Source organism: Schistocerca serialis, chromosome 7 (assembly GCF_023864345.2).
Source record: "Schistocerca serialis cubense isolate TAMUIC-IGC-003099 chromosome 7, iqSchSeri2.2, whole genome shotgun sequence".
In the NCBI taxonomy this organism is placed as follows: Eukaryota; Metazoa; Arthropoda; class Insecta; order Orthoptera; family Acrididae; genus Schistocerca; species Schistocerca serialis.
The window spans coordinates 597804213-597830696 of NC_064644.1; the positions used below are offsets into that span (position 1 = coordinate 597804213).

The window sequence follows — 26484 nt, forward strand, 5'->3', positions numbered from 1 at the left end:
TACCAAATGAACACAGCAAACCTACAAGGAATGGCTTCCTGAGCTACGTCATCTTTCTAGAAACTGCAGATTTGACTGTTCCTGTAGAAAATCTTTTGCTGAGATGATATGCTCCATGACACAATTACTCAGAATGTTCCTGGTGGAAGAATCACTTCTCAAATATCACAGACCAGAACACAACCCTCTCAGATGTTGTGCAAATTCTCAAATCTTCAGCAAACACTGACATGCCATTTACTGTAATCGTTGCTGTTGACAAAGTGCCACAGCAAACAGCTGCCAGTAATGCACCTTTGGGCCAGCATAGGCACAGTGTTCTTGTAAACAAGAGACACACTCACATGAGCCAAAACAGTCATTACGTGCATCTGTCGAAAATAAATTAAAATTATGCCCACAGTGCTTTGTCTACCAAGAATGTCAACATTGTCCTCATAAGGACACTGTATGTTTTTTCTGTAACAAACCTGATCATGTACACAAGTCTGCTCTCATAAATTACATTCACAAAAGCCTTCAGCATGTAGACAGCAAGTAGAACACATGAATATAAATGTTATTAATGTCCTCAAAATGTCAAGTCGATGCAGATGTCATAAATCTGCACCTGCGTCTGCCACTGCTTATAAAGCAAAACCTGTCCAGAGCTGATCAAAAGTTACTAGAAGTTTGAATAAATTGTTCATCTCTCTGAAGACCAGACAGCACAATTTGCTATTTCAACTGGACACAGACGCACTTCTTACATTACCAAATCAAAATACTTACACATTGCTTGGAAGTCTTTCATTGCTTCCTTCAGATACATGTGTAACAGCTTATGATGGTGCTAAACTTGACATTTTAGGAACATGTCTCTTAAATTCTGCTTGTAAGAACACCACAAAATCAGTGCCATTTACTGTCCTTCATGCAGCTTTGAGTCAGAATGTTTTTGGTTTGGATGAAAACACAGGACAATGTGCCGCACCTGACTTCTCATACACCTTTTACTGATTTTCATGCCTTATGTAATGAATTTCAAATTTTATTTGGCGGATCTCTGGGGTGTGCAAAAGATTATGCTGCAGGTATTATTCTTCACCCTGACGTACGTCCAAAGTTTTGTACGGCGCATCCTGTCCCCCATGCACTTTGTGACAAATCTGTAATAGAACTATGCCACTTTGCAAAGCATTGGCATTTGGCAGCCTATTACAGCAAGTCAATGGTCATCACCTCTCATCGTAATAACCAGACCTACTGGAGACATCAAAATTTTTGTGGATTTGAAATCTACTGTAAACGCCCAGACCATAGTTGATACTTTTCCTCTCTCTCACCCTGAAGATCTCACTGATAAACTTCAATCTGGCACATTCTTCAAAACTGATCTAAAACAAGTACCACTGGATGAAGAAATCCAACAGTTCATGGTGATCAATACTCTCATTAGCTTCTTTCATTTCCAACTTTTACGGTTCGGCAGCTCTTCTGTTCTTGCATTATTTCAAAAGTACTTAGAAAAACTATTGTGTAATGTTCCATTTTGTGCCACATATCTGTATGATATTTTATTTTCAGGAAGATCAGCTGAGGATCCCTTGAATAACCTCAGAAATGTTTTAGCTTCAATGTAATCATGACAAGTTTGTATTTTTTGTTCCTAAGTTGGAATATTTGGATAAATCAGGCATTCACCCATCTCAAAAGCATTTGGACACTATCTGTTGGTTACCAGTTTCAAAGAATACATCTGAACAACAGACTATTTTGGAGAAGTCGCCTTGTTACATTAATTCATTCTCAATGCAGCTCAAATCGTTGCTCCGCCTCACTGCCTTTGCTGGAAGCATGTACCTTTTCAGTGGGCAATGTTCTTTCCAAAAACTTAAGTATGCACCTCTCAGTGACCCTTGCCTCATGCCTTTTGATCTGGTGAAGCCATTTAACCTTGCAATGGATGCTTCTAATGTCGGTGTAGTGGCAGTGCTGTTACACAAATTGGGCTCCTTGGAACAACCCATTATGTTCACATCCAGGTTGCTTACTGAGACGCAACATCATTACAGCCAGATAGAGGAGGTGGTACTGCTCGTCATTTTTTGCATCTCTGAACTTAAACAGTACCTCTATGGAAAATGGTTTACTTTAATCACTGACCGTAAGTCACTGACTTTTTTGTTTCATCCGTCCAAGAATATATCAGATTGAACAGCTCAGAAACTTCGACATTGGGCAATGATCCTTTCCGACTGTAATTATGATATTGCCTATAGCCCCACCACTAAGCATGTAAATGAAGAAACACTTTCATGTCTGCCAGAAGGTGAAGACCCAGTTTTTGATTCATCAGAATATTCTTGTTGTCAACCGGATCAGTGTGAAGTTGAAACATTGCAACCCTTCCTGATCGATGTGCGGATCATTGCTTCAGTCAAACATAGATGCCCGACTAATGGATTGGAGTTCACAGATCCTATCATTGGTTGTTAATTTCCACAACGGCAGGCACTGTCAATACAACAAGGTGTTACTCTGATTCACTCACCAAACAGACATACTTGAGCCCTAGTTTCTCGCAAGTGTCAAGCTTCTGTTTTACACCAACTCCATATGGGACACTGGGGGTCTTGTCAAGACTAAACAGCTTGCTCGTCGATATTGTACTTGGTTTGCACTTGTCCTACTGTTCAGTGGGAACGTATTCATATTGACTTTTGTGGACCATTCTGGAATATGAGATGGCTAACTATAGTGGACACATACAGAAGATTTCCATTCTGCGCCCTATGCACCCTACATCGTCAACGAGCACCATTCGTGCACTAAAAACTATTTTCTGTTCATAAGGATTACCAAAAGTGATTGTTTCTGACAATCGACCTCAATTTGTTGCAGCAGAATTTCATAAGTTTTGTTCCCTCGATAAAATTAATCATTTGACTACACTGCCTTTTTCACCACAAAGCAATGGGGAAGCTGAACACTTCGTAAGAATGTTTTAAGATGCAAATGACAAAGCTCCGCCAAGAACATTCCAAGAGAATTCTCTTCTCTTGTTCCTCAGTTCTTATCACTCTCTGCCTTCTGATTGCAAGTCTCCAGCAGAGCCTCTACGTGGACATCCTCATGGTACTATTTTGAGCTCACTGCATCCTTGAACTATGTCATCTCCTCAGCAGTTTCTTACAAAGTTCACAGTGTCAGACAAGATATAATCCTGCATATAAATCAGCGACATGCCTGGGAACCAGGCACTGTGGTCACCACTCACGGTCAGGCACATTATGACGTCTCATTGGCTTTTGGTCATATCTGTCATTGGCAGAAGAACCAACTGAGCCCCCCTCCCCCCCTTATTATGATGATTATAGCAATTCTACAGTGAAATTTCCTTCCACAGACTCCAACCGATCACCATCCAGGGCTTCAGCAGATTGCTCTGTCTCCCTTCGGGCAGCAGGGCTTCTCTCTGGCTTTGTGGCATTTCCTCTGGCTGCCCCAACCCTAGGACGCAGTCGCCTCTGCACGCCTTCACCAGTGGCACCATCTTCCCCTCTGCCAGCCCACATGGACATGGACCCGTCATCACTGGACGACCCTACCCCCCATGGACCTGAGTGCACTGACATCACCTCCATTGCCAACTACCTTCGAGAACCACCATGGACGCTTCACCTCCTGGCTAACCTGAAGACCTGCCCTGTGTGTGAACGCTGCCAAAAATTTCTCAGAGGATGCTCATACGGCAGATGTCAGTTGCGGGCACCAGGCTATACCCTCAGCAACAATGCTCACCCCTTCCCTTTCCACCTTCCAACATCCTCTAAAGATGTGCATCAATTTGAGGAGGGAGGGGAGACTCCAGAAAGTACTGCACCAAAAGTAATAAGCCACATTCGAAACACTTGCAGTGCAACAGCTGTATGGGTTGGCAGTAGGAACTATACCAAGGTCTGCCAGGGACTGCAGCTGACAACCCATGGGCATCATGAATGTGGATAACAATTGATCAATGTCTCATTAAATACCGGAGCACTGAGCTCAGTTGACTGAGTCATGCACAGTCTCCAGTTGTCACGCCATCTCTGAGACTTATGCTCCTCATGCATTGTAGACCAGCTCTGGACTCTATGAAGACAGCATTCTGAGACAGTGACAGGACTATAATATTTTAGAGGACTTGTAATAATTTCAAATGTCTAATTGTGTGGGACATTTCACAAGAAGCAGCATCATTTCAGTTGAGTATTTCTTCATATTTAATAAATATCATTTTATTACTAATTATTGGGAATCTTCATGACTGAAGGTAATCTACACCATCCTCCTCCATTCCTGACTGATAGATCTGGAGAAGACACTCACTCACATCCCCTGGGGTACAGGTGCCAAAGTGAAATTAACAGTTCCTAAACATCTATGAACTGTATGTTTATCACATAGATGAGACTCAAACAAGACCTCATTAATAGTAAAATATCCTACGTCTACATGAAACCCTTTTTATATCTAAAAACAAAGATGATGTGACTTACCAAATGAAAGTGCTGGCAGGTCGACAGACACACAAACAAACACAAGCTTGTGTCTGTATATGTGTGTGTGTGTGTGTGTGTGTGTGTGTGTGTGTGTGTGTGCGCGCGCGCGCGCGCGCGCGCGCGCGCGCGCGCGCGCGAGTGTATACCCGTCATTTTTTCCCCCTAAGGTAAGTCTTTCCGCTCCCGGGATTGGAATGACTCCTTACCCTCTCCCTTAAAACCCACATCCTTTCGTCTTTCCCTCTTTCCTGATGAGGCAACAGTTTGTTGCGAAAGCTTGAATTTTGTGTGTATGTTTGTATTTGTTTGTGTGTCTGTCGACCTGGCAGCACTTTCATTTGGTAAGTCACATCATCTTTGTTTTTAGATATATTTTTCCTACGTGGAATGTTTCCCTCTATTGAAACCCTTTTTAGATATTCTGATATGACTGCAATCTCCATAGATAGTTATGGAAGTGCTGTAGCCATATTTGTCAAAGACAAATTGTACTACTTACATCTCCTCGTCGACACAATCTTTCTAGCAATAACTGTTGCAGCACACTTACCATATAGAGTAACAAACTGTTCCTTTTAATTGACACCACATGAGCCCCTAAAAAATGAAGTTTCACTGAGCTTGTCATACTGCTTCACTGACTATTTCTTCTCTGTGGGGGACATAAAATGTTCACAGTATGCTATGGACCTCCATCACACGCCCCAGACAATCTGTCAATGGCCGCCTCTGCCCAGCGCGATGTGTCAATTATTTGTACCCTAGTGTGGTCAGTTCCCAACCTGAATACATTTAATGGTTGTGTGAGTGCCTAAAAGAAAGCTACCAGAATGAATATTCAGTAAAGCTAACAGTACACTATACAGCCAACAGGCTGGTTTTTTTTGTTGACATTATTCAAGGGTACATAAACTACATCAAAACAGTGATTCCGAGATGCTGAGCCGGTAATTCCCAGTCTTGAGCCCTTCTCTGATAGTGTGAGCAGTACCTCTCTGCAGTGAATACTGGATGTGTGGATCTTCAGGAATGTGAATGCTGATCAGCTGCAGACGGCCTCGTAATTTTTCAATCATATAGCAAGAAGCCACCGAGTTGTTAAGAATAAGTCATGTTGTGGTGTTAGTTAATGAACACTGGCTAACTTCTCACTCTCTTCATAGCATTTTAATGTCAGTCCAGTCAGACTTTCCATTTATCCTTCAGCATTTGTAAATATATGTGGTGTCAGTAACTAAAGTTGCAGTTTCAAAATGCTGTAGATTGATATCATTCTGAGCAGACGTTCTCAAACTTGAACATCACATTACTGACATAGGGGGAAACATCATGGGAAAAAAAAATTAACGCAAACTTTACCAACAGGTGGTGCTGTACATACACTCCTGGAAATTGAAATAAGAACACCGTGAATTCATTGTCCCAGGAAGGGGAAACTTTATTGACACATTCCTGGGGTCAGATACATCACATGATCACACTGACAGAACCACAGGCACATAGACACAGGCAACAGAGCATGCACAATGTCGGCACTAGTACAGTGTATATCCACCTTTCGCAGCAATGCAGGCTGCTATTCTCCCATGGAGACGATCGTGGAGATGCTGGATGTAGTCCTGTGGAACGGCTTGACATGCCATTTCCACCTGGCGCCTCAGTTGGACCAGCGTTCGTGCTGGACGTGCAGACCGCGTGAGACGACGCTTCATCCAGTCCCAAACATGCTCAATGGGGGACAGATCTGGAGATCTTGCTGGCCAGGGTAGTTGACTTACACCTTCTAGAGCACGTTGGGTGGCACGGGATACATGCGGACGTGCATTGTCCTGTTGGAACAGCAAGTTCCCTTTCCAGTCTAGGAATGGTAGAACGATGGGTTCGATGACGGTTTGGATGTACCGTGCACTATTCAGTGTCCCCTCGACGATCACCAGTGGTGTACGGCCAGTGTAGGAGATCGCTCCCCACACCATGATGCCGGGTGTTGGCCCTGTGTGCCTCGGTCGTATGCAGTCCTGATTGTGGCGCTCACCTGCACGGCGCCAAACACGCATACGACCATCATTGGCATCAAGGCAGAAGCGACTCTCATCGCTGAAGACGACACGTCTCCATTCGTCCCTCCATTCACGCCTGTCGCGACACCACTGGAGGCGGGCTGCACGATGTTGGGGCGTGAGCGGAAGACAGCCTAACGGTTTGCGGGACCGTAGCCCAGCTTCATGGAGACGGTTGCGAATGGTCCTCGCCGATACCCCAGGAGCAACAGTGTCCCTAATTTGCTGGGAAGTGGCGGTGCGGTCCCCCACGGCACTGCGTAGGATCCTACGGTCTTGGCGTGCATCCGTGCGTCGCTGCGGTCCGGTCCCAGGTCGACGGGCACGTGCACCTTCCGCCCACCACTGGCGACAACATCGATGTACTGTGGAGACCTCATGCCCCACGTGTTGAGCAATTCGGTGGTACGTCCACCCGGCCTCCCGCATGCCCACTATACGCCCTCGCTCAAAGTCCGTCAACTGCACATACGGTTCACGTCCACGCTGTCGCGGCATGCTACCAGTGTTAAAGACTGCGATGGAGCTCCGTATGCCACGGCAAACTGGCTGACACTGACGGCGGCGGTGCACAAATGCTGCGCAGCTAGCGCCATTCGACGGCCAACACCGCGGTTCCTGGTGTGTCCGCTGTGCCGTGCGTGTGATCATTGCTTGTACAGCCCTCTCGCAGTGTCCGGAGCAAGTATGGTGGGTCTGACACACCGGTGTCAATGTGTTCCTTTTTCCATTTCCAGGAGTGTATTTTAACATAAATGGGGTCACTACAAATGACAGATGAATCGCAGTACGATGTCTATGGTTTGAGTTGCACATTACACCATCCATACTGTTCAATGTGCATGACTGCACAAGTTCAGCAGTCAACAGTTGTTGCACTGTAGTTGGTAAGCCCTTTCATCACGGTGAGGCCATACCATATTCGATAGGAAAAATCGATTTTTAATTGTCCTGAGGCCAAAAACTGCATAAAAAGCAAAAGACGTCAGTTTTTAATTGTCCTGGGCCAAAATCTGCATAAAAAGCAAAATTACATTTGTTGTTAATTGTCGTGAGACTGGTGCAAAACATGTTCAATACATTGTCACCATTTTCTGCCACAAGTTTAAATCGAGGAACAGCATGTTCCACAACAGATTGGAGGGTTTCGAGGGTCACATTCAGAGTGCTTTGCACAATGCATGCCTTCAGTTCAGCTATGTTTCTAATTGTAGCACTGAACACCTTTCAGACAGCCCCACAGCTAAGTCTCTCAGATTGATATCAGGTGGGGAAATTACAGCTGATAATTCTAGCATTTCCGAAATGCCTCTGCAGCAGCCAATTCACTAACTGTACAATGTGTGGAGGACAGTCATCTTGCATAAAAATGATTCTACTAACACATCCTTGCTGTTGAAGGTTTGGAATGACATTGGTGTGCAAAAGATCTCATAGAATTTACCGGTGACAGCACAGGTAATGGTACCCACAGGACTCACCTCTTCGTAAAAACGCAGTCTTACAATAAATGATGCCATCAACCTGCACCACACAGTCACCTTCACAGAAGTGGCACTGGCTGATGTTTGTGCAGATTTTCTGTTGCTCATATTCTGCACTTCTGTGTATTGACAAGTCCTTGGAGATAGAAATGGGCTTCATCCAGCCACAAAATGTTCCTTGGCTGTTCATTTTGCACTTCCACGTGGGCAAATTCCACAGCAAACGTTTGTCTAGCTGGCAAGCCAGCACGAAGCAACTCCTGAATGTGGGTAACTTTGTATGGACAACAATCCAGAGTGTTTTGTGGGATTTTATGCACCGTGCTTGCAGGCAAGCGAAATTCACCATACACCGCAGGTCTGTACACCAGCGCTCGATCCCTGCTGCAATGCTGTGGCCAAATCTTCAACAGGTGTCTGATCTACCGCTTTCCCCTCTGGCACACAGTACTTCAAAAAAAGCTGTCTTTTTCAAATTTTGTAATCATTTTCACCAAACCCTTGGCAGGCATTGGACCAATGCTTTTTTTATACCCTTGAATGCCTGGAACTTTTGCAGGGCTACTGGTACAGTCGCAGTTCCTATAAAAAGTGTTTCACCAGCGGTGCACATTTTTTCATATAGACAGTCATGTTGGGAGTCTCAGATGCAAACTGAGGAACAGCAGTGTGCTGCACGTCTATTAGTGTACTTACAGCACCATCTGCTGGTAAAATTTCCATTATTCCCTTCCTCCCCCCCCCCCCCCCCCCCCTCCATGACATTCCCCCAGCATCAATAGTATGCTGTTTAAATTTGATGTCATTCGGAGTAGTGGTTCTCCTTCCACAGGGTTCTGAAACTTGAACTTTACGGACACCCTGTATATACATCAAGTTTCTGTGGGAGTACCCTTACTGCACTTCAAGATGTGTACAAACAGGGTAATGACCAAGCATTTTTGCTTTCTGACACTGTCGTTTGTAAAGATGTAGCAATTTCCATCAAAAGTGTACAATTTCTAGAACATTTAACAGACCCCAACATATCTGCTATAGCATCCTTTACAATGGCAAAGGTGCCTTCTCTCTATTGCAGGGAAAACATTCACAGCACTATTACCAGACAAGAATTCTATATTCTATTCCACATCAGGAGCCATATACTCCAACAGCACACAGCTTTCTTTAAAGCTGGCCAGCTAATTATAAAAGTTTATTCAACACTTTACCTAGCCAGTTAAACTATCTCTTTAAGTATATCCAGACTTTATGACAATACAGAATTTGTAGTATTAACCAGACTCCGCCTCAGAAATTGCAGTTTGCCACACTACCACTCCTGAGCAATGAAGACGCATACCAATTGTGTGATACATGCCACAAGTGTTTGCTTATAAAATGGTATGGACATTGAGCATCAGACCCTCTTATTAGGAAAAAGGTGACACAGGAATGTCACCTTGGAGCATGGTCAGGGACACAACAAGACAAATGAGAAGAGAACTGACAATACACCTAACACTGCAAGGAACAATTAAATGTATCTCCATGTATACTGCACATAATAACTATTAAAAGAAATTCATCCGTACAGTCTCAAATACTGAGCATGAAGTAACAAACACCAGCTGAGTAGTAAACAAGAGAACACTGTTACGCATTTAGATTTTGGCCAAACCCCGTGCAGCTATCACATACACATGACAACTATCTCCAGCAGCTCCAATCAGAATGTAGCTGTCACATTGAATGAAAGCAACAATGTGGAGAATGGACAAAGGAGATGGTGGTAGTGGCATAGGTGGGTAATGTAAGGGGGAAAAGAAGAGTGCTGTCTTGTGGAGCTCCCAGAAATCCCTCCCATACAGCCTGGCCACACAGGGATAATGTATCTGCAGTGATAAGACCTCCCTTGACCAGTATGCTGAAGGTCTTACCAAAGCCTTCACAGACAGACACGCCCCTGCAGCAATCTGTGGAAGGATTGCACTTCTGTCACAAATGATTCTCTTCAGTCATCATTGGTCCCGTTCTTGCAGGATCTTTTTCCGGCCGTAGTGATGTCGGAGATTTGATGTTCTACCGGATTCCCATAGTCACTGTACATTCGTCAAATGGTCGTATGGGAAAATCCCCACTTTATTGCTAACTCAGAGATGACATGTCCCATTGTCATGTGTCTATTATAACACCACATTCAAACTCACTTAAATCTTGATAACCTGCCTTTCTGGCGGCAGTACCGTAACTGATCTAAATACTGCACCAGACATTTGTCTTATATAGGCGTTGCAGACTGCTGCACCATATTCTGCCTGTTTACATATCTCTGTATTTGAATACAGATGCCTATACCAGTTTCTTTGCCTCTTCAGTGTAGACCCTGCACATTACTCCAGACAGTGATCATCTCTCCCTGCACCTGCTGCTTTTGTACAACGTCACAGTTGTCAGAGATAGCGGCCATATGTGCACGAGGTGTGCTTGTTTGTGTCAGTGTATGTGTTGTCTTTGCTGAAGAAAGCTCCGGCCAAAATCTTCAACTCGGTGTACCATCTTTACAGTGAGGAGCAATTTACCCTTTTCCTAATATTGTCATTATTCCAACCTGGACTTTCCTCTGCTTGAAACAAGAAAAGGAGCACCGTGTATCACACCATCACATAAACTTTTTAAGCATAAGCAGAATATGGTTACACAAATAAAATCAGTTAGCGCAGTATACCAAAACATTTTCTAATAGCTGCATATGTGGATCTTCATTTGTTTCAAATCCATAGGGGGGCCATTTAGGGTAGGCTCCGGAGAACGCATTAAGTGAATCAGTGGACAAACAAATTTGAGAGCAAACAGTACCTGCCCCAATAATATAAAATTACTTTTTTTACCTGCTGGCATGGTCAGGTCCGACATGACTAAAGAACGTTATTTACATACCATTTTCTACTACTTCTATGATTAATATACCAGTTAAAGGCTATGCAACACAATGCGGTGAGCAACCTTCATGGTTGGCATTGGTTCTATCACTTTACTATGGGGGGCATTCAATAAGTTATGCCACATACTTTTTTCCCCCCCAATTTCACATGAAGCGGAGTTAAATGTGGGACATCTTGGAATATTCCTGCTTTAGCCCCTACAGTTTCACAAAGTTCCAATAGGAGTGGGCACTATACATGGCATTCAAAAGGTGTCTGTAACGGAATTGTGTTCCAAGAAGAGAGCTGTCAGCGAGTTTCTTTTGGCAAAGAACACGAGCATCAAAGATATTCATGGCACTTGCAGAATGTCTGCAGAGAATAGCAGTTAACACAAGCACGATGAGTCACTGGGCAAGGCATCCGTCACCATCGCAACAAGGTCACACAAATCCGTCCAATCTTCCATCTGCCAATCAGTTGCACACAGCTGTGACTCCTGCAATAATGGAATCTGTGGGAACTCCCATTCAATAGATCACAATCAAACACCTAACTGCTCAATTGGATGTCTCGGTAGTGCTGACACACTATCCAACAGTTGGGGTACTCACAGATGTGCACCTGCTGCATTCCTCGCCACCTAACAGAAGAGCTTAAACAGCAACCAAGTACCAATTGTGTGGAACTGCTTGAGCATTATGAGTCTGATTATGACAATTTTTTGCCAATCATCATCTTAGGCAATGAAACATTGGTTTATCACTTCAAACCAGAAACAAAACAGCAATCCATGGAGTGGATGTTTGATGACCTCCCCCATGGTTCAACCGTCAACTCTGACGTGTATTATGTTACCCTCAGGAAATTGAAGAAACTACTTCAGGACATTCATCACCGCAAAAATCCAAATAAACTTCTCCTTCTTCATGACAACGGAAGGCTTCACACGTCTGTGCACTCGAGGACACTCAAAACGTCATGGGACGGTTCTTCCTCCAACCTACAATCTGTATCTTGCACCTTCCAACTTCCATCTGTTTGGCCCAATGAAGGACACACTCTGCAGGAAGCAATACATGGTTGATAAGGTGGTTACTGCTGCAGTAATACTTTGGCTCCAACTTCAAGCTGTAGAGTGGTCCATGCAGACAAAAAGGCTTTCCCAGTAAGGTGACATAAGGTTGTCACATTGAATGGAGATTATGTTGGAAAACAGAGTTTTTAAGCCAAAAGAATGCTTTCAGATAAAAAAAATGTGATGCATTACTTATTGAATGCCCTTGCATGTAATCAAGAGGAAGGGGAAAATAGGCAATATTCCACAACATTTAGAACAGCATTCACACACACAATAAAAATAGTAAGTATTTTCCTGTAATTATATCTGTTACATTAATGGCAGTAATACAGGAAATCTTATTTCCAGATAAAATGAAATTTAAAGCACAAATTATACAATATCTTTAGCACAAGATACATAACATATAAAAAGAGAAATAAAAAAGTAGAAAACAGTAACTAATTAAACTATAAATATATTATACACAGCACCAATATAACATTCATACTTCCACTTCCATTTTCTCTATTTGTAAGCTTTGGCACAAACATATCTTAACAAATAAATATAAACCTGAAGTTAAAGTTACACAAGATTTTTCCTTAAAAAAGGGATATTTTAAATTGTTGTAATGTTGTACAGAATCAAACACTTACCAGTGGCTAACAAGTGTGAATTTTAAGTAAATTGACAACTAAACCAGCCTCTCACAAATCTGGTAAAAGTTGATCTAAATTACGTAAAGCTGCGTGGTCAGCATGAGGGAATGCTAATTCAAAAGGCCCGGGTTCGATTCCCAGCTGGGTCGGAGATTTTCTCCGCTCAGGGACTGGGTGTTGTGTTGTCCCAATCATCATCATTTCATCCCCATCGACACGCAAGTGGCCGAAGTGGCGTCAAATCGAAAGACTTGCACCAGGCGTACGGTCTACCCGACGGGAGGCCCTCGTCACACGACATTTCCATCGCTAACCTTTACACAAGAGACATGAAATATACTTCACTTTTCATAACAGTTTACACACAGGAGAGCAACAACCAATTTTGACATTGGTAATGCAGACCAGTCAGTTTGGATTCCAAACATTTTACTTTTACTCTGTCTCTGCTTTGAAATATTTAAAGTAATATAACTTTGAGAATTAACCTGCAACTACTGCACTTTTGCCAACAGCGAATATCATTCCCAGTGTCAACCATTCTCTCACTATAGTAAATTACCACCTACATCCTTTCCTTAATTGGAAAGGCAATAATTGCACTAAAACAGTAGCCACCAATGTCATGTGAATGCATCCCAATATACTGCCCTTACAAAGTATACAAATTTTAACTTTTTTTTTTAATATTCTATGATTGGTTATCATAAAAAGATTTGATGAGTAATTTTCTGGACAATTTTTGGTTTCTTACATACAATTAAAGGAGAATCACTTTCATATGATAATGAACATATAGTGCAAGAATGATGGATGGCTAAATAAAATAACACACCTGAAGTTGTTTTTATGATTTGTAGAGCATTGTTTCATAGCTACCAAACACTAGAGTCATCAGTTCAGTCAATATGACTAACATTATAACAAGCTTTTAAAATGGAAGACAAGGCACTAAGACGAAGTTCAGAATACCTTCATGTAAATGCATGTACTTGTTATTGTTCAGGCACATGGAATTTCGTTTGCTACAATCATACTTTCTGCCACAACTTTAGTGACAGTTTCCTTCTGTAAAGGGCTTACAAAATTGTATTATTTTATAAATGAATAATACACTTACTAACATGAGATTCAGCTGTCCTGTAAATAATTTGTTTCAATTTTACAATTTTATCAACATTATTAGAGAAAGATTTTCCAATTCTTGCTTCACAATATTTTTTCCAGTTTGTAACAATTCACACACCAAATTGAGATTCAAATACAGACATCTTAGGACCTGTTAGCAGTACAGTACAATCTGTACAGCAATTTCTTCTCAACCTGAAATATTTCAAGGCACGCCTGCACATTAAAAATGAGGTATGCCTTGCAATGATTTTATAATTCACTCAGGAGTACTCAGTAAATGCTGATTTTCAAAGTCTATAAATGTTAATTAAGAAATGAACTATTTTAACTAAGTACTAAACAAATGACTTCTTTCTGAAATGCACAATTTTTAGTACTTCACAGCACAACACAAATTCCAGGCTCGTCCACATATTTGCTTGGTTAGGAAAATACATTTCTGACAGCATATTCTCATCTAGAAATGTAAATTTTTAAGCTAAAAGCAAATAAGAAATATAAATTAAAATTCATCATGTCTCGCAAGAGCTTCACCAAAATCTGTAGCCTGTGAGCCAACAAATAAATCGTATTTGTTAAGTACTTCTTCTTTGGTCAGTTTTTGGTCTGCATCAGAATCTGACTCATAGATTAGATGTCTTGCTTCAGCTTCTGCATGATCAAAGTCAGGTGGAATTATCCAGTTCTTCACCTATGTAGAGGAAAAAAATTATTTTCATAAAAAAACTTGTTGTAGAACAAAGCACCACAATTTTTAGCATTAAAAGTGAAGTTCGCAAACCTCTTCCTTGTCCATAAATCCATCCCCATCCTTGTCTCTGTACTGGGAAAATTGTTCTCGTTCATTTTTCACCCATTCTGGCTCCTCTTCGCCTTCTGATCCTCTATACATATCGCCAATGTATTCAGACAAGGAGATCTTTCCATCTTTGTCCTTGTCAATGTCCTCCATGGTTTCAACTACAACAATATCTCTCATATGTCCTGTTTCTTCTGGGTGCAAGAAACCAGTGAACTCTTCCTTTGTAAGAGCACGGTCACCATCTACATCTGCCACATCCCATCTCCTTTGGTCACGACGCAACATGTTTTGGTAGGAGAATCCCTCACCCTCTTTTTCCAACTCTGATGGGTCCATGTCTGAAATGTAGAAGAGACACAATCTAAAACATAACAAAAAATAATTATATAAACACACACACACACACACACACACACACACACACACACACACACACACACACAGAGAGAGTGTGTAAAACTTACAGTTGATGGGATAGGGCAAGGTGGTGCAATGGTAAGTAACTGAACCCACATTTGTCAAGAACTGTTTGAATCCCCATCTAGATTTCGATTTCCTTTGATTTCCCTAAATCACTTTTCACAAATGCACAGATGATTGCCAATTTCCTACTCTAGTTCGTGCTCCATCAGTACAGATATTGTTGCTGACAGGACATAAAAACTTAGCCTTCCTTCGTGCTTTTAATTTGTTGTTACACAAAATTTTAAACCACATTCCTTTCTTCCATATTTGTGTGCCATAATATAGTATGAGGACAACTTAATGCCAAGACAAATAGATTGAGATATAACATATTTCAGACAGAAAACTGAATCATATTCTGTAACGCAACTAACATACACATTCCACAATGTTTACAACAACATTACCAGTTCATTGTCTAACATTTATGACAGAAAAAAACAGGATGCAGCATATGGGAAAAGAATACAAACAACACACTATCCATTTCTTGCTTACTCCCCCCCCCCCCCCCTTTTTCTTTAAAAAAAAAAAAGATTTGAAAATTATAGGCAAGGGATTGTACTGGCAGCTTTGTCACAGCTAGTGTATGATAAGTTTCAGTGTACATCCTAACTTATGATGGGAAATTCAGACCGACCGAAAATAAGTGCTGCGAGTAATCCAATGGTTTTTGCTCCATGAACAGAATAGTGCCACTTTCACATAAATGTCAGTTAAAGCACACAAAAATTGTTACTTAACAGTTTTATACAGAGCTGTCACACAATCAAATGAATACAACTGATGTGCCTCCCCACCCCTTTCCCTCCCTATTGGCGCATTGGCACATTGACTTGTAATCACGGTTTCTAAATAGCTAATGGTCATATAAAATTAATGTTGCAGGAATAACATGTGCTACATGGTAACTAAAACTGAAGAAAATGCATACCATCCATAAAACCATAAACCATCTTCTTGTATTCTTCCCATGTAATTTTATCTTTATTGTCTGGATTGTGAGTCTTCCACTGCCGTTCAACATCATCAACAATATATCGCCTCTGAGTGAATTGTATCCATTCCTTAAGTTCTTCTTGAGAGATAAAACCATCCTTATCTTTGTCAATCTTGTCCACTATTAAACTGCAATTGAAAGAAGTACAAAATTGTGAATAATTTAAGTATTATCACAAAAGTATGTATCCACTGTCTTCCAGTTAAAAATTATTAAAAGTACTTGCTCTGAAAAGACAAATGCACAATACCAATGAAGAAACAAAATTTTAAGCATCATGCAAACCATTTTCATTTTTTTTTTTTTTCTGCATCCTGAGACAATGCTGTTATCAGCAATCAGAAGCTTAAATCTGGCGATCACATAATAATACAGAAAAAGCTGTTTCCTTAATTTTTTTATCTTATCCTTCACTTTCAACAAAGGTGTTAATACTGTTTGTTGAGCAGTAGAAGGTGAAAAGCTTTTACCACTTGGTTACATATTTTCACACTTTATTTCAATCACCATCATCAATAACAACAGAAGTTAAGATTTGTTTGTTGTGACATATGGCCCCACTCTGTTCCCTATAATTTGGCCAATGTGTGATCATTGGTGTATGATGAACTCCCTTCTGATTGCATCAACCATGTTCATGGTCTAGCTGTGTCGACGTTTATGGCAACATTGTGTGAATGGCTAGTAACAGTTTGTGATGCGCTGTGTTCAGTGATCTAGCAAGTTTCATAGTTTTGGACACCATGTTTATCTGGTTATAAGTTTAATGCATTACTTATAGAATGCTATATCCAAAGTAAGAAACAAGCGAGTGAACTGGGTCAAGTTATTGGCTGGCATTATTTCAGAGCCAAAAATAATCCCAAGTATCCTAACATTGGTTTCTCAAAGACTAAGACAACAGACAATACTGAAGCGATACTTTCTACAGCAGAAGGACAATCCAGCAACAATAGGTATGACAAGATAGATAAAAGTGCAGGAATTGTGCCTTGACACGCAAAAAGTGAAAGATACCATTCACTGGTCAATAAGAAACTCCTAAAAGCAGTCTATGAAGCCTCTTACTTTATCACTTGATACTACAGGCAAAGGTTTACTGTTGACAATTAAAGTAAGGATGAAAGAAATTATTCTGGACCAAATATTCGCAAATAAATTAAAACAAAGTTCCGGTGTCAAATGATAAAGTAAGTAGATGTATCTTGGAAATTAGCACCGGCTCGTGTGTGAAACTTAGAGCAAGAATTAAAGGAGGTTAAAAATTTGAAATTCAGGTAGATGAACTGACAGACAACAAACTTTTCAAGCTGTTGGCATATGTCAGGGATTGTTATGCTGAGGTTGGTCAATTGATTAGAGGAGAAGGGGGCAGGGTGACCAAACAGTGAGGTCACTGGTCCCAAAGTTCAAGTTGATAGAAATTAAGAGAGGAACAACACCTACAGCACAGTCCAGTCAATGGGAAAGGAAAACAAGCAAACATAGAGCTATAGGGAACACTGTGGTGGCAGGAAGAGCAAAGAACAAGAGGGACGGGGGGAGGGGGAGGAGGGAGGGCTAAGCGCATGGGATGCTCCAGAGGCACTCTACACACAACAGGGCGACAGCACCACCGCTGACCCATCTGGATCCTCACACAAAACCATGATCATGACACAGCAGGGAAAATGCCACAAAGAGAAGACACAAAGAAAGAGTGAACAAAATGGCACAAAAGAGCAGACGAAACATAAGAAAAAGGGAGGGGGGCACTGGACAGCATGGAGGTAGTGCCAAAGGCCACCAAAACCAACACAAATGCTAATTTCCAATTTCAGTACTTAACTCTAGGAGGACAAAACATTTCATGAAGAGAACCGCATGACACCACACATATATAAAAAGGAATTTGATGTGAAGCCACAATCCATCCTCAGAGGGGTCATGGAGAAAGTGGGTAAGTGGCTCTTGCAAATCCTCTGACATTCCTGATAAATTTAGTAATGAAGAAAGGCATATTCCCAAAATGTTTAAAAAGGAGCAAGGTAGTGGCACTATTTAAAGGAGGGAAGAAAGGAAATCCAGGTAACTGTATACCTACAACAATCCGAACTGTTTTGTCTAAAATAATAGAAGCAGTGATTAAAGACAGATTTATAACTTCATTGAGAAACAAAACATCTTAAACAAAGCACAACATGGATTTAGAAAGGGAGGTCCATTAAGACTGCAGTGACAAATTTCATATGTATGCCAATTACACAACTTTACTAGTATGTAGAGACTCAGTGGAAGATTTGGAAAAAGAGAGCCAGTGAGAATCTGGACATGGAGGAACAGTTTATTAGAGAAAATATTTTACTGATCAACAGTAAAAAAAACTGTGCGTTCAAAATTTGAAACAAATAACTAAAAGCTCAGAGGAATTTATTCTGAGCATTGGGAACCGAACTGGACTGTAATTGGTTTCTGGAAATAGAAGTAGACAAATTTATAACATGAGAAAACCACACTGATGATATTTGTTCAAAAATAAATATAAATATGTTGGTTGGTTGGTTTAAAGGCGGGAGAAGGGACCAAACTACGAGGTCATCACTCCCTTGGAAATGCGGGCCTCTTGAAGGGAATCAGTTGTCCTCTGCCGGCTCTGCATTGGCCATATGTGGCTAACGCATGGATACCTACTCCGGTGCGAGGACCCACCTCAGTGTCGCTGCGGCTCTCAAATGACGGTTGTCCACCTCTTGCTGGACTGCCCACTTTTAGCTGCTCTGCAGCAGACTTCTAACTTTCCGTGCACTATGCCTTCGGTGTTGGGCGATAATGCCTCCACAGCAGTTTTAGTTTTACGTTTTATCTGTGAGAACGGTTTTATACTTCTATGTAAGTTTTTGCACATGTCCCTCTGTCTTCCACATATTCATAGTCTCCTTAATGACACGCAGTTTATTATGCATGCTGTTATGCCATTCCGTCTCCCAAAGCTGGAAAACCCTGTGGTATAAGACAGAACGCAGGTCAGCTTCAGAGATCCCTATCTCCAGAAGTGGTTTCCGCGTCGCCTGTTTGGCCAGCCTGTCGGCAAATTGGTTGCCGGGGATTCCGACGTGTCCTGGCGTCCACACAAACACCACGGAGCAGCGGGACTGTTCCAGGGCATAGATGGACTCCTGAATGGATGCTACCAGAGGTTGGTGAGGCTAGCACTGGTTGATAGCTTGTAGGCTGCTCAATAAGTCAGTACACAGGAGAAATGACTCACTAGGGCATGAGTGGATGTACTCAAGAGCACGAGATATGGCCGCCAGCTCTGCAGTGAAACCACTGCAGCCAACTGGCAAGGAGTGTTGCTCAAAATGTCCTCCATGAACATATGCAAAGCCTACGTGACCTTCAGCCATTGAGCCTTTGGTGTAAACCACTTCAGAGCCCCAGAACATGTCAAGAATCAAGAGAAATTGACAGCGGAGAGAGGCAGGGTTAACGAAGTCCTTAGGGCCATGCAAAAGGTCCAGACGAAGCTGCGGCCAAGGTGTACAGCACGAAAGCGTACGTGAACGGACCGCAAGTAGAGGCAGTAAAGGGAAGGACTCCAGTTCAGAGAGAAGGGGCCGCACGCGAACCGCAATGGTTAGCCCCCATCTGGGCCGCAGATGCAGGAGATGGACTGCCAAGGGCGGGAAAAGCAGATGGTTATTCGGATGCGAAGGGGAACTATGCATGTGTGCTGCACAACTGGTGAGCAGTTGCACACGTCTGATCTGTAGTGGAGGGAGACCAGCCTGCACAATTACGCTGGTCACCAGACTAGTCCTAAAAGCTCCTGTCGCCAGTTGAACCCCACAGTGGTGCACAGGATCGAGTAAATGCAATGCTGAAGGTGCTGCCAAACCATAAACCACACTCCCATAGTCAATTCAGGATTGGACAAGGGCTCTGTAGAGCTGCAGCAGCGTGCAGCCATCTGCACCCCAATTGGTGCTGCTCAGGCAACAGAGGGCATTGAGGTACTACCAGCACTTCTGCTTAAGCTGATGAAGATGAGGGAGCCAAGTCAATCGAATGTTGAAAACCAGTCCTAGGAATTTATGTGTCTCCACTACAGAGAGTGAATCATCATTAAGGTAAAGTGTGGGTTCTGGATGAACTGTACGATGCCGACTAATGTGCACGACACACAATTTTGCGGCTGAAAACTAGAAGCCGTGGGCTAGAGCCCATGACTGCACCTTGTGGATGGCTCCAAGGAGGCTCCGTTCAGCAATAACAGAACTGGAGCAGCAGTACGAAATGCAAAAAGTCGTCTGCATACAGAGTAGGTGAGACGGAGGGCCCGACTGCTGCTGCTAGACTGTTAATGGCCACTAAAAATAGAGACACTCAATAAAGAGCCCTGCGGGACTCCATTCTCCTAGATATGGATGGAACTATGGGAGTCACCAACTTGGACACGGGAAGTACGGAGTGGCAGGAAGTTTTGGATAAAAATCGGGAGTGGTCCCTGGAGACCCCACTCATACAATGTGGCAAGGATACAATGTCGCCAAGTCGTGTCGTATGCTTTATGTAAGCCAGAAAAAGGCGGCAATCAGGTGTTGCTGTCTGGAAAAGGCTGTTCAGATGGCAGACTCGATGGTCACAAGATTATCAGTGGTAGAGCGACCCTGGCGGAAGTCGCCCTGACATGGAGCCAACAAGTCACATGACTCCAGGGCCGAACCCAACAGCCGACATATCCATACGTTCCAGCAGCTTATGGAGAACTTAGTGAGGCTGATGGGCCGATAGCTATCCACATCAAGTGGGTTTTTACCGTGTTTGAGCACTGGAATGATGGTGCTCTCCCGCCATTGCGATGGAAAGATGCCATCACACCAGATCCGGTTGAAGACGACGAGAAGATGTCACTTGTAGTCAGATGAGAGATGTTTTATCATTTGGCTGTGGATGCGATCAGGCCCAGGAGCTGTGTCGAGCAATGTGCAAGGGCACTGAGGAGCTCCCACTCTGTAAATGGGATGTTATATGATTCACTTCACCGTGTGGTGAATGAGAGGGCGTTCCATTCCAGCCACCGCCTGAGTGTGCGAAAGGCTGGGGGATAATTCTCCGACACAGAGACTCGAGCAAAGTGCTCGGCAATCGCGTTTGCGTTGGTACATAACTCGCCATTTATGGTAACACCGGGGGCAGCTATTGGGGCCTGGTACCCGAAAAGACGTTTGATCTTTGCCCAGACTTGGGAAGGTGACGTGTGGCACCTAATGGTGGAGATGTATCTCTCCCGACACTTCTTCTCACATTGTTTGATGAGGTAGTGAGCACGGGCACGGAGCCGTTTAAAGGCTATGAGGTGCTCCAGGAAAGGGTGCCGGTTATGCCGCTGTAGAGCTCGCCGACACTCCTTAATTGCTTCAGCAACTTCCGGCGACCACCAAGGGACTGCCTTACACCTTGGGCACCCTAACGAGAGAGGGATCGCATTTTCTGCCGCAGAAACAACTGTGCTAGTCACCTGCTCAGCCATCACATCGATGTTACTGTGTGGGGGAGAGTCAGCGGTGACAGCAGAGGTGAAAGTTCCCCAGTCCACCTCGTTCAAAGCCCATCTGGGCAGGCGTCCGTGTGCCTGACACTGGAGCGGTGACAGGTTGTCATGTGCTCTCCAGTGGATATATGGGAGAAGTCCTGGGCTGCAAACTGATAAATCAAATGGCTGAGTAACTACCATGAGTCACACTGAAACATGTGGCAGCCCCAGTATTTAAGAGGCAGAGGTTCAATAGCGTCAGTTAAGTTTAGACATCTCTGCCTTGGCCAATAAGCATGGTATCACCCCACAAGACGTTATGGGCAATAAAATCTCCCAGAAGTAGGAAAGGTTTAGGGAGTGCACCATCTGGAGGAAGATAAACATTAAAGACAGTTATTTCCTGTGTCGTCCTTATTCTGACAGCCACAGCTTCAAGAGGGGTTTGAAGGGGCACATGTTCAATACAGACCGAGTTTAGGACATAAACACAAACTCCACCTGACACACTATTATAGTCGCTACAGTTCCTGTAATATCCCTTATAGCCGCGGAGGGCAGGGGTCCGCACTGCTGGGAACCAGATTTCCTGGAGGGCAATGCAGATAGCAAGTGTAAAGCTTAACAGTTGCCACAGCTCAGCCAGGCAGTGGAAAAAACCACTGCAATTCCACTGGAGGATCACATCGTGAGACTGGGAAGGTACGGAACATTCATTCAATGAGGCAGTTTACACCTCAGTCACCTGCTGCCATTGATTTATTGCCTGAGCAATCTATATCCATTGTGTCTTGAGGGTCTGGCGAGATCTAGGGCGTCGCCAAAATCTCCACCCCATCCTCAGCCGCAGAGCTTGTAGGTAGCGGTGGTGTGGGTGCCACCGCAATTTCCTTGGTCTTAGTGGTTTTCTTTTTGGATTTCTCTCACTGCTCCTTGGGTTTCCCTGGCTGCGAGGACTTCACTGGCTCAGTCTCCAGGACTGAAGATGAGCATGAAGCCGTATGACCAGCTGCTTTTGAGCTCTTCAGACACTGGTGAATGTCCCACTAGAAGAAACCTGGGAAGGGAGTGACCCAAGGGACCCCTTCCTAGCGAGAGAAGACTTATGCTTCTCTGGCTTAGAAGTGGGGACGGATGTCCCTGATGGTTGGAGGGGGAGGGTGGGGAGGGGATTGTTGCTCCCTACGTAGGTGTTGCAGGAGCAACAGGGAGGGAAATGCCCCCCACCATCAAGGGGGCAGGTGTAGTCTTCCGGCTCTGAGAGGTGACCTGGGTTGGCAGAGCTGATGGTGCCACAACTGTTGTAGCAGCAGCTTAAGACAATGTCATAAGCACAGGATGCAGGCATTCAGATTTTCTCTTAGCCTCGGTGTAGGTCACTCTGTCCAGGGTCTTGTACTCCATTATTTTCCTTTCTTTCTGGAGAATCCTGCAGTCAGGCGAGCAAGGCAAATGGTGCTCTCCACAATTGACACAGGTGAGAGGTGGGGCACATGAAGTATTGGGATGTGATGGCCGTCTGCAATCTCGGCATGTGACACTGGAAGTACAGCAGGAAGACATATGGCCGAACTTCTAGCACTTAAAGCACCGAATCGAGGGAGGGATATAGGGCTTTACATCACACCGGTAGACCATCACCTTGAGCTTCTTGGGCAATGTATCACCCTCTAAGGCCAAGATGAAGGCACCGGTGGCAACCTGATTATCCTTCGGACCCCGGTGGACACACCGGACCAAATGTACACCTCGTCGCTGGAAATTGGCGTGCAGCTCATCGTCGGACTGCAAAACGAGGTCTCTATGAAAAATGATACCCTGGACGATATTTAAGCTCTTATGGGACATGATGGTTACAGAAACAACCCACAGCTTGTCACAATCGAGTAACTCCCATGACTGGGCAGAGGATGCTGTTTTGATCAAGGCTGACCCAGATCTCATTTTGGACAAGTCTTCCACCTCCCCAACCTTGTCCTCTAAATGCTCAACAAAAAACTGAGGCTTCATCGCCATGAAACATTCCCCATCAGCTCTCAAACATACAAGGTACCGGGGCGAATAAGATCCGCTGCCATCCTTAGCCTGACATTCCTCACATGGTGTGGCCAGGGAGGGGAATGATTTGGGGTCATACTTCTTTGCACTGAATTGAGCTCGTGATCGTTTAGAGACTGCTGGTGTTTCACCACCAGCAAGAGATGATGGACTAGGCTTCATCGCATGTCATCTGCCCTGATGCCATCCACTCCGACCAGGGGCCCTCCCCACAGGCGCCAACCAGCCGCAGCGAAGGCTACCTGCCGGGAGTCCCAATGCCCCAGGTGGATGGGCATCTACCCCTTGGCATACGTGGGGAGTTAATGGTGCAGGCATCAGCAGAGCGATCCCTGTGTGGTCAGGGGGCTACAACCAACAGGGTACATGGCGGCCCCACCACAACGGACTGGCTATCGTGCTGGATATCAGGTGCAAAGAAGTCCATGGTCATCGTCAACACAGAAATGCACCCATGAAGGTGTCCTCGCCCAAGAGATGGAGAATGGGCAGGACTGCAATGCGACAATGAGAAAGTGGGCTAAAGATCTCAATGCACGATGGACATGACACACCTTGTAAGGCGCCCTTCCCCAATTGGCTCGCTCTTCGGGAAAATTTTGAACAATGGAGGTCAAACCCTACAGGGGACCATCACATAAAGGCCGAAACGTGTGAAACTCCTTTTAGTTGCCTCGTACGACAGGCAGGAATATCTCGGTCCTATTCCAGCTCCCAGACCCACAGAGGGGTATAAATATATTCTCATTGAAAAGAATGTGCTATGCAGTGGGCACAGAAACTGTGATAAAAATATAGATGTATCTCCCCGCACATACTGTACTGTATACCATATGGGGAGGAGCAGTACACACACACATTTAGAGAATCTTAAAACTTCAAAAGAAAGCCATCAGATGCCTAGCTGCACTAACACCATTGAAATCCTACAAAAACAAATTCACAGAATTTGAAATAATAACTGTGCCAAGTTACACAGCACCTCTAAACAGACAAGAGGAGGCCACAACGCTGGGAACATGGACTTACTTCAAACTTTGTACACCGTTAGCGAGCCATTAAAACAACAATGTGCAAGTAGTAAGGTGCACTACTCTTAGAATTCTGAGAAAATTGCAAGAAAAGTATTACACATCTATTATGTAACTGATGTATCCGAGCAAAGGAGCTAGTCGTAAGAAGTCATCATGATCAAGCAGTTAGCATTCACACGTTGCAAACTAGTCTTGGAGGAGGCGGCACTTCAAATCCTCACGCTGCTGGATTTTTTTAATTGATATTTTTTCATTACTGGTCACATTATTTAATTTATATGACATTTGAGAGGTAATATAATGAAAAAAGAACATGTGAATTTTGATGAAGTAGTGAATTTCACATGTTATTTGGCTCTTTGCTCTTTGTAACTAAATTTTCAAGGACTTGGGACAGGATTGGAAAGCCCAAGTCAAACATCGATAAATAATTATGTGAATGATGTTATTGACAATCAGTAATATACTAAGTCACAATGTGCCAGACCACAAGAGTAATGTACAATTACTTGGGATGTGCTCCACGCATCACACGTTTCAGGATTATATTTGTCATATGGACATGTAAAACAAATTAAACTACATGCGAATACATGTGTTTTTTCATTATATTCTCTCTCAAATGTCATATAAATTAAATAATAGAAATGTTGATAACAAAAGTACATGGAAGTAGGATTCAAACCACTGCCTCCTCCACGACCCATTTGAAATGTGCGAACACTAACTGCTTGACCACAATGACCTCTTAAAACCGGCCCCTTCAAATAGGTTCACTTGTTTCATAACAGGCACATAAAACTTCTCCTACAATTTTCTCAGAAACAACGGCCTACTAAAGGTGTACAAAGCTAGAAATAAATCTGTGATTCCAACATTGTTGCATCCCCTTGAGACATATACATGACCACAACACAAGAAATATCTGCAACACAAGAAATATCTGCAGTAAAAGCTAGAAAATGATAAATAGGGGACCTATAAATGCACGAAGCTTATTTTATAATGGACTGTAACTTAACATAAAGAGCATAAAGGAAGTGAGCACCTCCAAATAGAAACTGAAGGCACATCTCATCTCTGGATATCGGTACACGGTAAGAAATACCTGCAGGCACATCCATAGCAGAAACATAAACTTGAATATGGAGTAAAACAGTTTCTTTTTTGTGTGGGACCAAATTTCCTGAAAGAAGGAAAGTGGAAAACGAAGTGTAGTGTTGAAATTACAGAAGAGAACATACAAAGCATTTGCAGATATGTTGTTGTTGTGGTCTTCAGTCCTGAGACTGGTTTGATGCAGCTCTCCATGCTACTCTATCCTGTGCAAGCTTCTTCATCTCCCAGTACCTACTGCAACCTACATCCTTCTGAATCTGTTTAGTGTATTCATCTCTTGGTCTCCCTCTATGATTTTTACCCTCCACACTGCCCTCCAATACTAAATTGGTGATCCCTTGATGCCTTAGAACATGTCCTACCAACCGATCCCTTCTTCTAGTTAAGTTGTGCCACAAACTTCTCTTCTCCCCAATCCTAATCAATACCTCCTCATTAGTTATATGATCTACCCATCTAATCTACAGGATTCTTCTGTAGCACCACATTTCAAAAGCTTCTATTCTTTTCTTGTCTAAACTATTTATCGTCCATGTTTCACTTCCATACATGGCTACACTCCATACAAATACTTTCAGAGATGACTTCCTTACACTTAAATCAATACTCGATGTGAACAAATTTCTCTTCTTCAGAAACGCTTTCCTTGCCATTGCCAGTCTGCA

The 26484-nt window shown here is 43.2% G+C and overlaps 2 protein-coding genes across 2 annotated transcripts in view; one reads left to right on the plus strand and one right to left on the minus strand.

The window, feature by feature from the left end:
• Positions 1 to 4216, plus strand: part of LOC126412182 (uncharacterized) — a 29831-nt gene extending 25615 nt beyond the window's left edge. Inside the window, exon 3 of the mRNA XM_050081663.1 lies at positions 3389 to 4216. Within this exon, the coding sequence (XP_049937620.1) occupies positions 3389 to 3990 (602 nt within the window). The 3' untranslated portion in view covers positions 3991 to 4216. The remainder of the gene's footprint in view (positions 1 to 3388) is intronic.
• Positions 4217 to 12328: 8112 nt separating this feature from the next.
• Positions 12329 to 26484, minus strand: part of LOC126412413 (calumenin) — a 28089-nt gene continuing 13933 nt past the window's right edge. Inside the window, exons 4-6 of the mRNA XM_050082001.1 lie at positions 16028 to 16221; positions 14608 to 14966; positions 12329 to 14517 (exon numbers count right to left, since the gene is read on the minus strand). Of these exons, the coding sequence (XP_049937958.1) occupies positions 14329 to 14517; positions 14608 to 14966; positions 16028 to 16221 (742 nt within the window). The 3' untranslated portion in view covers positions 12329 to 14328. The remainder of the gene's footprint in view (positions 14518 to 14607; positions 14967 to 16027; positions 16222 to 26484) is intronic.